The 13,164-nt window shown below is 38.4% G+C and overlaps 1 gene segment (V, D, J or C); it reads left to right on the top strand.

Moving 5' to 3' along the window:
• Positions 1-1,624: 1,624 nt before the first annotated feature.
• Positions 1,625-12,108, top strand: LOC146420649 (immunoglobulin heavy constant gamma 2-like; the record flags this gene model as incomplete). The annotated part of the segment is given in 7 exon segments: positions 1,625-1,943; positions 3,578-3,658; positions 4,550-4,864; positions 6,193-6,513; positions 7,825-8,175; positions 10,854-10,987; positions 11,934-12,108. Coding segments are annotated over 7 exon segments (1,575 nt in total), but the record flags the coding sequence as incomplete, so codon positions are not given.
• Between the last annotated feature and the right edge of the window lie 1,056 nt (positions 12,109-13,164).

Raw genomic sequence — 13,164 nt, 5'->3', positions numbered from 1 at the left:
AAAAATTTTTGGGTTTTTTTAGGTTTTGTGTTTAAAAAATGTGATTTTTGGGTTTAAAAATTATATTTTGGGGTTTTTTTGATGTGTTTTTTTGTGGTTTTAATGTGATTTTGGGTTTTGTTAAAAATGTGATTTTTTGGGTTTTTTAAAAGGATTTTTGGGGTTTTAATGTGATTTTTGGGTTAAAAATGGATTTTGGGGGGTTTTTATTGTGGTTTTTATGGAGTTTTAAATGTGTTTTTTAAAATGGAATTTTTGGGCTTAAATGCGATTTTTTGGGATTTTTTGAGTTTTTTGGGTTTTAAAAATGGATTTTTTTTGGGTTTTTAGAAGTTGTTTTTTGGGTTAAAAAATGGATTTTTGAGGTTTTTTTAAGGTGAGTTTTTGGGGTTTTTTTGGGTTTAAAAAATGGATTTTTGGGGGTTTTAAAAGTGGTTATTTTGGGGTTTTTTTTGAGGTTTTTTTGGTTTTAAAAATTGGATTTTTTGGGGTTTTTAATTGTGGTTTTTATGGAGTTTTTAATGTGGTTTTTTTGGGTTTAAAAATGGATTTTTGGGATTTTTTAATATGGTTTTTTTGGGTGTAAAAAATGGATTTTTTTTTGGGTTTTATTTTGGGTTTTTTGGGATTTTTTTGGGTTAAAAAAATGGATTTTTGGGGATTTTAATGTGGGTTTTTTGGGGTTTTTTTGAGGTTTTTTTGGGTTTGAAAATTGGATTTTTTGGGGTTTTTAATTGTGTTTTTTATGGAGTTTTAAATGTGGGTTTTTTGGGTTTAAAAAATTGGATTTTTGGGTTTAAAAATGTGATTTTTGGGGTTTTTTATGTGGTTTTTTTGGGATTTTTTTTGGGAGGTTTTTTTGGGTTTAAAAACTGGATTTTTGAGGTTTTTTTATTGTGATTTTTTGTGGGTTTTTTGGGTTTGAAAAATTGGATTTTTGGGGTTTAAAAAAGTGATGTTTTTGGGGTTTTTCTTCGGAGGTTTTTCGGGTTAATTTTATTCTTTAATTAATTAAATTAAATTTAATTTAATTTCCGAAAAAAAAAAATTCTAATTTATTTATTGATTTATTTATTCGCAAATTTATGTATTTCTTCATTAATTTCTTCATTAATTTCTTCATTAATTTATTCGTTAATTTATTAATCGATTTATGAATTAATTTATGAATTAATTTATGAATCAATTTATTAATTTTTAATTTCTAATTAATTTATTCATGAATTTATTCATCAATTTATTAGTTAATTTACGAATGAATTTATGAATCAATTTATGAATTAATTTTTTAATTTTTAATTTATTAATTCATTTATTCATCGATTCATTCATTAATTTATTAACTAATTTATTCATTAATTGATTCATTTCTTCATCAATTAATTCATCAATTCATTCATTAATTAATTCATTTCTTAATTCATTCATTCATGAATTTATTCATCAATTTATTAATTTCTTCATTAAGTCATTAATTAATTCATTAATTTATTCATTAATTGATTAATTTATTCATTAATTAATTCATCCAATTATTCATCAATCCATTCATTAATTCATTAATTAATTCATCAATCCATTCATCAATTCATTAATCAATTAATTAATTTCCCCATTCTCTCCCCATCACGTGACTCCTCCCCCAGCCCCCCAAGCCCCGCCCTCCCTCTTCCCATTGGCCAGCTGCGCTCAGGCCACGCCCACCTCCTCCTCGCGGCCAATCGGCTGCCTCGCCCTGGGCTACCTCCCCCCCGGCCTGTCAATCACGTGGTCCGGCCCCGCCCCTTCCGCCGGAAGTGACGCGCGCCTCCCGGAAGTGCGGCTCGGCGGGGGGAAGTACGCTTCCGGAAGTCGGATCCTGGTTCCGGCGGAAGAGAGGGGGAGCTTCCGGTGTGACGTCACGCACGGCGCTTCCGGGGTGACGAAGAGCTTGGAGGTGAAAGGTGAGGGGGCGGGGCGAGGAAAGGGGCGGGGCTTGGGAATGAGGGGAATTTGGGGGGAAAAATGTGAATTTTTGGGTCAAAAAAGTGAAATTTTGGAGAAAAAAAGTGAATTTTTGGGGATTTTGGGGTGAAAAATGCGAATTTTTGGGTTGAAAATGACAAAATTTTGGGATTTTGGGATCAAAAAATGCGAATTTTTGGGTCAAAAAAGTGAATTTTGGGGAAAAAATGTGAATTTTTGGGTGAAAAAAGTGAATTTTGGGGAAAAAATGTGAATTTTTGGGTCGAAAAAATGACATTTTTGGGGTTTTGGGAGGAAAAATGTGAATTTTGTGAGTTTTTGAGGTGAAAAATGCGAATTTTTGGGTGAAAAATGGCAAATTTTAGGGGTTTTGGGAGGAAAAATGCGAATTTTGGGATGTTTGGGATCAAAAAATGCGAATTTTTGGAAAAAAAAAGTGAAATTTTGGAGAAAAAATGTGAATTTTTGGGATGTTTTGGAGGGAAAATGCGAAATTTTGGGTCGCAAAAGTGAATTTTTTGGGGGAAAAAAGCGAATTTTAGGGTCAAAATGCAAAAATTTTGGGGTTTTGAGAGGAAAAAAATGTGAATTTTTTGGGGTCAAAACATTCGAGCTTCGGGATGAAAAATCCCAATTTTTGGATTTTGGGGTGAAAAATGCGAATTTTTGGGTCAAAAAATTCACATTTTGGGATGAAAAAATGCGAATTTTGGTGTCCAAAATGCTCAAATTTTGGAGTTTTGGGATGAAAATTGGAATTTTGGGGTGAAAAATACTAAATTCGGCAATTTTGGGATAAAAAAAGCAAATTTTTGGGTCAAAAACTGCAAATTTTGGGGATTTTGGGATGAAATATTCCAAATTTTCAGGTTTTGGGATCCAAAGCTGAATTTTTGGGGAGAAAAATCAGAATTTTGGGACAAAATTTTTTTTTCTGCAAGAAATCGAAATTTTTTTGAGAAAAGGAAAGATCTGGAAAATTCAAAAATTTAGGAAAAAGGGAATTTTTGGGGAGAAAATTGAGGATTTTTGGGGAAGAAATTGAGGTAAAAGTTGGGATTTTTTGAGGAAAAAATGGGGGAAAAAAATTGAATTTTTTGGGGAAAAAATGAGATTATTTTTGGAAAAAAATAGGATTTTTTGGGAAAAAAATTGGAATTTTTGGTAAAAAAAATCAGATTTTTGGGGGAAAAAATGGGATTGTTTGGGGGGAAAAATTCAAATTTTGGGGGAAAAAAATCTGAATTTTTGGGAGAAAAACATTGAAATTTTGGGGGAAAAAATCTGAATTTTTGGGAGAAAAACATTGAAATTTTATGGGAAAAAAATTCAATTTTGGGGGAAAAATCAGGAATTTCAGCCGAAAAATCCCATTTTTCACCCCAAAAAAAATCGCGATAGAACTTTCCAGAACCTCCCCAAGCTCCGCCCCCCCCCCCCCCGCGAGGCCACGCCCCCCCAGCACCCCAGGTAGGCCACGCCCCCCAAATTTGGGGTTTCCCACCCCAAAAAAAACCCAAAAAAACCCCAAAATTTGAGGTTTTTTGGGCCAAAAATCCCGAAATTTTGGGGGTTTTTGGAGCCAAAAAAAGGCAAATTTTGGGGTTTTTAGCCCCGAAAGCGACTCAGGGCGATGACGTCATAGGGGAGCTCCGCCCACCTCGGGGCTCCACCCACCGGCTGGTGACGTCAGGTAGGTGTTGGCCACGCCCACCAGAGGGGGAATTTGGGGAAAAATGGAAAAAAATGGAAGAAAATTGGGGAAAATTTTGGGGGAAAATTTGGGGAAAATTTGGGGAAAAAAAAGAAAATTTTAGGGGAAAAATTGGGAAAAATTTTGGGAAAAATTGGGGAAAAAATGGGAAAAATGAAGGAAACAATTCGGGAAAAAAAATGGGAAAAAATAGGGAAAAAATGGGAAAATTTTGGGGAAAAATAGGAAAATTTTGGGGAAAAATTTGGGGAAAAATTTGGGGAAAAATTGAGAAAAAATTGAGAAAAAATGGGAAAAACTGGGGGAAAATTGGGGGAAAAATGAGAATTTTGGATTTAAAAAAATGAGGATTTTGGGTAAAGAAATTGGAATTTTGGGGGAAAAAATGGGAATTTTGGGAAAAAAAATGGGAATTTTTGGGGGAAAAAAAAAGTGAATTTCGTCCAAAAAACCACCAAAAAATTGGGGAAAAACTCGAAAAAAATGTGAATTTTGGGCTAAGAAATGTGAATTTTTGGGTAAAAAATGGGAATTTTTGGTTAAAAGGCGTGAATTTGGTTAAAAAATGGGAATTTTGGGTTAAAAAATGGGAATTTTGGGTGAAGAAATTGGAATTTTTGGGTAAAAAATGGGAATTTTGGGTTAAAAAATGGGGATTTTTGGGACAAACATCGATTTTGGGTTAAAAATGGGAAATTTTGCTTAAAAAATATGAATTTTGGGGCAAAAAAAATGCGAATTTCATCCAAAAAACCACCAAAAAATGGGGGAAAAACTCCGAAAAAAAGCCAATTTGGGGTAAAAAAATCAGGATTTTTTAAAAGCCACGCCCTTTTCATGACCTCACCATGACGTCACCCCTCCCCCCAGCCGGCTCCTCCTCCTCGCCCCGCCCCCCAACCCTCTCGGTCTTCCACTCCTGCTCCGGTGACGTCACCGAGCTGCTCTGCCTGGCTTCCGGCTTCGCCCCGCCCACCGCCGCCGTCCAATGGCTGCGCAACGGCGACGTCATCGCCGGCCACGCCCACACCTCGGCGTCACTTCCGGATGAGGTTTCCGGAACGTTCCGGCTGGAGTCCAGGCTGAACGTGTCGAGCGCCGAGTGGCGGATGGAGGAGTTCGGCTGCAGAGTGACGCACAGCGAGAGCGGAGCGGAGCTGGAGGCGCCGGTGGGGCGCTGCGCAGGTGGGTGGGGGAGGGGGAGGGGGTGGGGGGAGGGTTTGGGGGTTTGGGGTTTTGGGATTTTTTGGATTTTTGGATTTTCGGATTTTTTCAGATTTTCAATTTTTATTTTTCGGTTTTTCGGATTTTTTCGGATTTTTTTCTGTTTTTCTCTGATTTTTGGGGTTTTTCAGGATTTTTTTGAACTTTATTGAATTTTTTCTGATTTTTATTTTTCGGAATTTTTCTATTTTTTCTATTCTTTTCTGATTTTTGGGGGATTTTTTCGATTTTTTTCTGGTTTTTCTATTCTTTTCTGATTTTGGGGATTTTTCGATTTTTTTCTGAAAATTTTCATTTTTTCTAATTTTTTATTTTTCGGTTTTTTTTTGGCATTTTTCTGATTTTTTTCTGATTTTTTTCTGATTTTTCGATTTTTGGGGATTTTGGATTTTGGGGAATTTTCGGAGTTTTCGGCATTTTTCGATTTTTTTTTTCTGGATATTTTTTTCGAGCTTTTGGGGATTTTTTGGGATTTTTTTGGGGAATTTTTCCGATTTTTTTTCAAATTTTTTCTGATTTATTTGTCGATTTTTTCTGACTTTTTTTCCAACTTTTTTCGAATTTTTTTTCGATTTTTTTCTGATTTTTTCCGAATTTTTTTAATTTTCCCCCATTTTTTCCAATTTCCCCATTTTTTCTCCATTTTTCCTCAAATTTTCCTCCAATTTTCTTCCTATTTTCGCCATTTTTTCATCATTTTTCCTCATTTTTTGGTCATTTTTCCGCCATTTTCCCACAATTTTTTTCACCAATTTTTGTCATTTTTTCATCATTTTTTTCCCCATTTTTCCTCCATATTTTCCCCATTTTTCCCCATTTTTTCACCATTTTTCATCATTTTTTCCCCATTTTTCCCCTATTTTCCCCATTTTTTCACCATTTTTTGTAATTTTTTCATCATTTTTTCGTCCTTTTTTGTCCTTTTTTTGTCATTTTTTCACCAATTTTTGTCATTTTTTGGTCATTTTTTGGTCATTTTTTCCTCCATATTTCCCCCATTTTTCCTCCTATTTTCCCCATTTTTTCCCCATTTTTTCTCCAATTTTTCCTCCATTTTTCCTCCATTTTCTCCTCCATTTTCCTCCATATTTTCCCCATTTTTTCCCCATTTTTTTCCCATATTTCCTCCATTTTTCCTCCATTTTCCTCCATATTTTCCCCATTTTTCCCCATTTTTTCCCCATTTTTCCTCCTATTTTCCCCATTTTTTCGCCTATTTTCCCCATTTTTTCACCTTTTCTCCCCATTTTTTCCCAAATTCACCACTTTTCTCCCCATTTTCTCCCCAGCCGGCTCCTCCAGCCTCATCTCCATCCACGTCCTGCCTCCCTCCCCCTCCGACCTCTACATCTCCCAGAATCCTCAGCTCCTCTGTTTAGTCTCCAGCCTGCCCAGCGACGAGGGCCTGGCGGTCAGCTGGTCGGCGGGGGGCGGGGCCAACCTCCGGCCACGCCCGCTGCGCCTCACCAGCCAATACAACGGCACCTTCACGGCGGTCAGCGAGCTGCCGCTGACCACCCGGGAGTGGGAGAGCGGCGAGGTCTTCGCCTGCAAGGTGCACCACGCCGAGCTGGTGGCGCCGCTGGAGAGGACGGTCAGCAAGAGCAAAGGTGAGGCGGGGAGGAGGTTTCCGGGGGGGAAATTTGGGGGTTTTGGGTGAAATTCCGGGAAAAAATCGCCAAAAAAATGGGTGAAAAATTAAGGAAAATATGGTGGTGGGAAGTTGAAATTTGAAATCAAGATGGCGACAGGAAGCTGGGATTTAGAAATCCAAGATGGCCGCCGGAAGTTGGATCTGAAAAATTCAAGATGGCGGCAGGAAGTTGAAATTGGAGGAAATTATTTTGGGGTGAAATTTGGGAGTTTTGGGTGAAATTTGGGAAAAAATCGCCAAAAAAAAATGGGTGAAAAATTGCGGAAAATATGGTGGAAAGTCGGGTGTTAAAAATTCAAGATGGCGGCCGGAAGTTGAAATTAGAAATCAAGATGGCAGCAGGAAGTTGGGTTTTGAGGAGATGATTTTGGGGTGAAATTTGGGGGTTTTGGGTGAAATTCCCGGAAAAATCGGGGAGAAATTAGTCGAAATATTGACAGAAAAATGGGGCTGGGAAGGGCGGATGGAAAAATCCAAGATGGCCGCCGGGAGTTGAAATTTGAATCCAAGATGGCCGCCGGAAGTTGGATTTTAGAAATCCAAGATGGCCGCCGGGAGTTGAAATTTGAAATCAAGATGGCGGCAGGAAGTTGGGTTTGAAAAATCCAAGATGGCTGCCGGAAGTCGAAATTTAAAGATTCAAGATGGCGGCAGGAAGTTGAAATTAGAAATCAAGATGGCCGCCGGAAGTCGGATTTTAAAAATCGCCAAGATGGCGGCAGGAAGTGGGATCTGAAAAATCTCCCCAAAACCCCAAATTTTCTCAGTAAAATCCCCAAATTTTTCCCCAAATTTCCCCAATTTTTCCCCATTTTTCCGCCATGTTTTTAACCCTTTCTTCCCCATTTTTAACCCATTTTTTCCACCGTTTTTTTCATCTTTTTCCCCCAAAATTTCTCCCTAAAATCCCCAAATTTTCTCCCCAAATTTTCCCATTTTTCACCAATTTTTGCCCAATTTTTCCCCCTAATTCTGCCATTTTTAACCCTTTTTTGCCCATTTTTAACCCTTTCTTCCCCATTTTTCCACCTTTTTTCCCCAAAATTTCTCCCTAAAACCCCCAAATTTTCTCCCCAAATCCCCAAATTTTTCCCCAATTTTTCCCCATTTTTCCGCCATTTTTAACCCTTTTTTTTTTTCCCCATTTTTAACCCTTTCTTCCCCGTTTTTAACCCTTTCTTCCCCATTTTTCCTCCATTTTTCATTGCGTTTTTTCCCCAAAACCCCCAAACTTTTCACCAAAATCTCCGTTTTTTTTTCCCCCCAGGAAAAGCCCTCGCCCCCTCCGTCTTCCTCCTCCCCCCTCCCCCCGAAGAGCTCTCCACCTCCCGCCCCACCCTCAGCCTCACCTGCCTCGCCCGCGGCTTCTACCCGGAGACCATCGACGTCCAGTGGCAGAAGAACCAGGAGAACCCCCAGAAGCGCCAGGACTCGCCCGACTCCGGCGTGGTGACGTCGCCGCCGCGGCGCGAGAAGGGGCCGGACGTCTCCTACTTCCTCTACAGCCGCCTGGAGGTGCCGCGGGAGGAGTGGGAGGGAGGCGCGACCTTCGTCTGCACCGTGGTGCACGAGGGGCTGCAGCTCCGCTTCGTGCAGCGCAGCGTCCACAAGAACCCCGGTAATTAGTGCTAATTAGCCCCCCTTCGTTGATTAAAAGTGATTTATGAATTGATCCGGGTCGTTAATTGAGTGTATTGTGGGGTTTGGGGTTGGCGATGAAAGGGTTAATTGGGGGTTTTTTTGGGTTCTTTGGTTGGTTTTGGTCATCCAGAGTTCATTAATTAGCTTAATTAGCGCTAATTGACCCATTAAAGCTCGTTAATTCAAGAATTCGGGTCGTTAATTAAGTGGTTTTTGGGTTTTGGGTCGGCGATGAAAGGGTTAATTGGGGGTTTTTTTGGGGTTCTTTGGTTGGTTTTGGGCATCCAGAGTTCATTAATTAGCCTAATTAGCGCTGATTGACCCATTAAAGCTCGTTAATTCAAGAATTCGGGTCGTTACTTAAGTGGTTTTTGGGGTTTGGCGGGTTTGGGGTTGGCGATGAAAGGGTTAATTGGGGTGTTTTTTGGGGGTTCTTCGGTTGGTTTTGGTCATCCAGAGTTCATTAATTAGCTTAATTAGCGCTGATTGACCCATTAAAGCTCGATAATTGAGGATTTTCTGGTTGTTTGTTAAGTGGTTTTCGGGTTTTGGCGGGTTTTGGGGGGGTCGGTGATGAAAGGGTTAATTGGGGTTTTTGGGGTTCTTTGGTTGGTTTTGGTCATCCAGAGTTCACTAATTAGCTTAATTAGTGGCGATTGGGTCATTAAAGTTCATACATTGGGTGGTTTGGGTTGTTAATTAAGGGAATTTTGGGGTTTTTGGGGATTTTTGGTCATTAATTAAAGAGAAGAATCTTTGATGTTCCTCATTGGTTTCCTCCGTGAGAACTTCAGTAATTACCTTAATTAGTGGTGATTCGTTGATTAAAAGTGGTTAATTTAGTGGTTTTGGGTCGTTAATTAAGGGATTGATGGGATTTGGGGTCGTTAATTAAGGGTTTGATTGGATTTGGGATCCTTAATTAAAGAGAAGAATCTTTGATGTTCCTTTGGTGTTCCTCATTGGTTTCCTCCATGAGAACTTTGGTAATTAGCCTAATTAGTGGCGATTGATTGATTAAAGTTCATGAATTGAGTGGTTTGGGGTCGTTCATTAAGGGATTTGGGGTCGTTAATTAAGGGGGAAATGGGAAAAAATGGGGAAAAATGGGGAAATTTGGGAAAAATGGGAAAAAAGGGAAAAAAGGGAAAATTGGGGAAATAATGGGAAAAATGGGAAAAATGAGAAAATGGGAAAAAGGTGAAAAAAAGACCAAAAAATGGGAAAAAATGGGGAAAATGGGGAAATTGGGAAAAAAGGGGAAAATGGGGAAAAATGGGGAAAAAGGGGAGAAAGTGGAAAGAATGGGAAAAAAGGGGAAATTGGGAAAATGGGGAAAAAATGGGAAAAATGGGAAAATATGGAATAAAATCAGAAAAAAATGGGGAAAATGGGGAAAAATGGGAAAATATGGAAAAAAGGGGGGAAAACGGGAAAAAGTTGGAAAATACAGGAAAATGGGGAAAATTGGGAAAGAGGGAGAAAGTGGAAAGAAAGGGAAAAATGGGGAAAAAATGGGGAAAATGGGGAAATGCGGAATAAAATCAGGAAAAAAAATGGGGAAATGGGAGAAATTGGGGGAAAAATGGGAAAAAATGGGAAAAATTGACAGAAATGGGAAACAATGGGAAAAAATGGGGGAAAAATGGGAAAAATTGGGAAAACCTGGGAGAATTGGGGAAAATGGGAAAAAAAGGGAAAAATGGGAAAAAATTGGGGGAAAATGGGGGAAAATTGGGGAAAATGCAGAAAAAAGGGGGAAATGGAAGAAATTGGGGAAAAAATGGGGATAAAGGAAAACATTGGAAAAATGGGAAGAATGGGAAAAATGGGAAAAATGGGAAGAAATTGGGGAAAATGGAAAAATGGGGAAAATGGGGAAAAAATGTGAAAAAAAGGGAAAAACGCAGAAAAATAGGAAAAATGGGGGAAAATGGGAAACAATGGGAAAAGAATGGCAAAAAATGGGAAATAATTGGGAAAATATGGGAAAATTTGGGAAAAGTGGGGGGAAAATGGGAAAAATGGGAAAAAATGGGAAAACAATGGGAAAAAAGGAGAAAAAATGGGGGGAAATGGGGAAAAATGGGAAAAATGTGAATAAATTGGGAAAAAATTGGGGAAAATGGGAAAAATGGGAAAACATGGGAAAATATCGGGGAAAAAGGGGAAAAATGGGGAAAATGGACAAAAATGGGGGAAATGGACAAAAAATGGGGAAATATGGGAAAATATGGGAAAAACTGCAGAAAAAATGGGAAAAATGGGGAAAATGGGGAAAAAAAGACCAAAAAGGGCAAAAAAGGGGGAAAAAATGGGCAAAAGGGGAAAAAATGGGGAAAAAATGACCCAAAAATGGGAAAAAATGAGGAAAACATCTACCAAAAATTGAGAAAAAATGGGGAAAAAATGGGATAAAAATGGGGAAAAATGGGGGAAAAAATGGACGAAAAATTGACAAAAAATTGAGAAGAAATGGGAAAAAATGGGGAAAAAATCACCAAAAATCGACCAAAAATTGAGAAAAAATGAGAAAAAAATGGGAAAAAAATGGGAAAAAAAAGGGAAAAAAAAGGGAAAAAAACGGGAAAAAATGGGAGAAAAAATCCCAAACCGGTCCGAACCGGTTCCCACCGGTGGCCCCTCCCCCCCCAGAGCTGCGGCTGCCCCTGGAGTTGTGGCTGGAAGACCCCGAGGGCGCGGCGGGCGGAGCTTGGGACACGCTGGGCGTTTTCGTCCTCCTCTTCCTGCTGAGCGTCGGCTACGGGGCGACGGTGACGCTCTGCAAGGTACTGGGAGGGACTGGGAGGGACTGGGAGGGACTGGGAGGGGAAAAAATGGGGGAAATCGGTGAAAAAATGGGGAAATTAGAGCGAAAAATGACCCAAAAATGGGGAGGAAAGGGTTAAAAATGGGGGAAAAATGGGGAAAGTGGGATTTGGGGTTACTGGTTTGTACTGGTTTGGACTGGTTTGTACTGGGAGGGAACTGGGAGGGAGAAAATGGGGGGAAATGGGGAAATTCGGCGAAAAAATGACGAAAATCGGTGAAAAAATGGGGAAAAAAGGGGAAAAATGGGAAAAAAAAGGACAAAAATTGGGAAAAAATTGGGGGAAAATTGGGGGAAAATGGGGTTTACTGGTTTATACTGGTTTGGACTGGGAGGGAACTGGGAGGGGAAAATTTGGGGAAAATCGGTGAAAAAATGGTGAAATTAGAGCGAAAAATGGGGAAAAAGTGGGGAGGAAAGGGTTAAAAATGGGGGAAAAAATTGGGGAAAAATCGGAAAAAAATGGGAAAAAATGGGTTTTACTGGTTTTTACTGTTTTTTACTGGTTTATACTGGTTTGTACTGGTTTGTACTGGGAGGGAAAAATGGGGAAAAATATAAAAAAAATCAGAAAAAAATCAGAAAAAAATCACCAAAAAAAAGGGAAAAAATCAGAAAAAAAATCAGAAAAAAAATTGGAAAAAATTTATTTTTAATTTTTTTACTGGTTTTTACTGGTTTTTACTGGTTTATACTGGGAGGGAAAAAATGTCAAAAAATCGGAAAAAAATGGGAAAAAAATAGGAAAAAATCGGAAAAAATCAGAAAAAAATCAGAAAAAAATCGGAAAAAAATTGGAAAAAATTGGAAAAAATCGGAAAAATTGGATTTTATTAGTTTTACTGGTTTTTACTGGTTTTTACTGGTCCATACTGGTTTTTACTGGTCCATACTGGTCTCTCCAGGTGCAGTGGGTGTTGAGTTCCCTCGCCAGGCTGAGCGTCCAGCAGGGGGCGTGAGATGAACTGGTTTGAACTGGTTTATACTGGTTTGGACTGGTTTGGACTGGTTTATACTGGTTTGAACTGGTTTATACTGGTTTGGACTGGTTTAGACTGGTTTATACTGGTTTTTACTGGTTTTTGTCATTTTTTACGATTTTTAACTATTTTTTATATTTTTTTAAAGATTTTTTTATTGGTTTCTTACTGGTTTGGACTGGGAGGGAAGTGGGAGGGGAAAAAAATGGGAAAATTGGGAGGAAAAATTGGGGAAAATTTGGGAAAATTTGGGGAAAAAAATGGGGAAAATTTGGGGAAAATTTGGGGGAAAAATGGGAAAAAATTGGGAAAAAATTGGGAAAAAATTGGGAAAATATTGGGAAAAAATGGGAAAAAAATTGGGGAAAAAATGGGGAAAAATGGGGAAAAATGGGAAAATTTGGGATATTTTGGGGGATTTTGGGGGAAAAAATGGGGAAAATTGGGGAAAATTTGGGGAAAAAATCGAGATAAAAATGGAAAAAATTGGGAGAAAAAAAGGGAAAAAATTGTGAAAAAATGGAGAAAAAAATTGGGAAAAATATGGGAAAAGTTGGGAAAAAAATTGGGGAAAAATTGGGGAAAATATGGGGAAATTGGGGAAAAAATTGGGAAATTTTGGGAGAAAAATTGGGAAAAATTGGGGGAAAATTGGGGAAAAAATGGGGAAAAAATGAGGAAAAAATCGAGATAAAAATGGAAAAAATTGGGGAGAAAATGGGGAAAATTTGGGGAAAAATGGGGAAAAATTGGGATTTTTAGGGGTTAAAAATGGGAATTTTGGGGAGGAAAGTTTGTGGTAAAAAAAGGGGAATTATGGGGGAAAATTGGGAATTTTGGGGGAAAAAATGGGAATTTTGGGGGGAAAAACCTGTAATTTTGGGAGTTAAAAATTTGGGGATTTTGGGGTTAAAATTGGGATTTTTTTGGGGCAAAAATCAAATTTTGGGGAAAAAATGGGAATTTTGGGGTTTAAAATGGCGAATTTTGGGGTTAAAAATTTGGGGATTTTGGGGTTAAAATTGAATTTTGGGATTAAAATTTTGGGTAAAATTGGGAATTTTTTGGGTAAAAATTGAGATTTTTTTGGGATTAAAAATGGAATTTTTGGGGTAAAATTTGGGATTTTTTGGGGTAAAAATTTGGGATTTTTTGG

The sequence above is a fragment of the Lichenostomus cassidix genome, unplaced genomic scaffold (genome assembly GCF_008360975.1).
Source record: "Lichenostomus cassidix isolate B80296 unplaced genomic scaffold, HeHo_3.0 HiC_scaffold_883, whole genome shotgun sequence".
Classification (NCBI taxonomy): Eukaryota; Metazoa; Chordata; class Aves; order Passeriformes; family Meliphagidae; genus Lichenostomus; species Lichenostomus cassidix.
The sequence above is the reverse complement of the archived record's forward strand: the minus strand, read 5'-3'. Positions and strand labels throughout refer to the sequence as shown.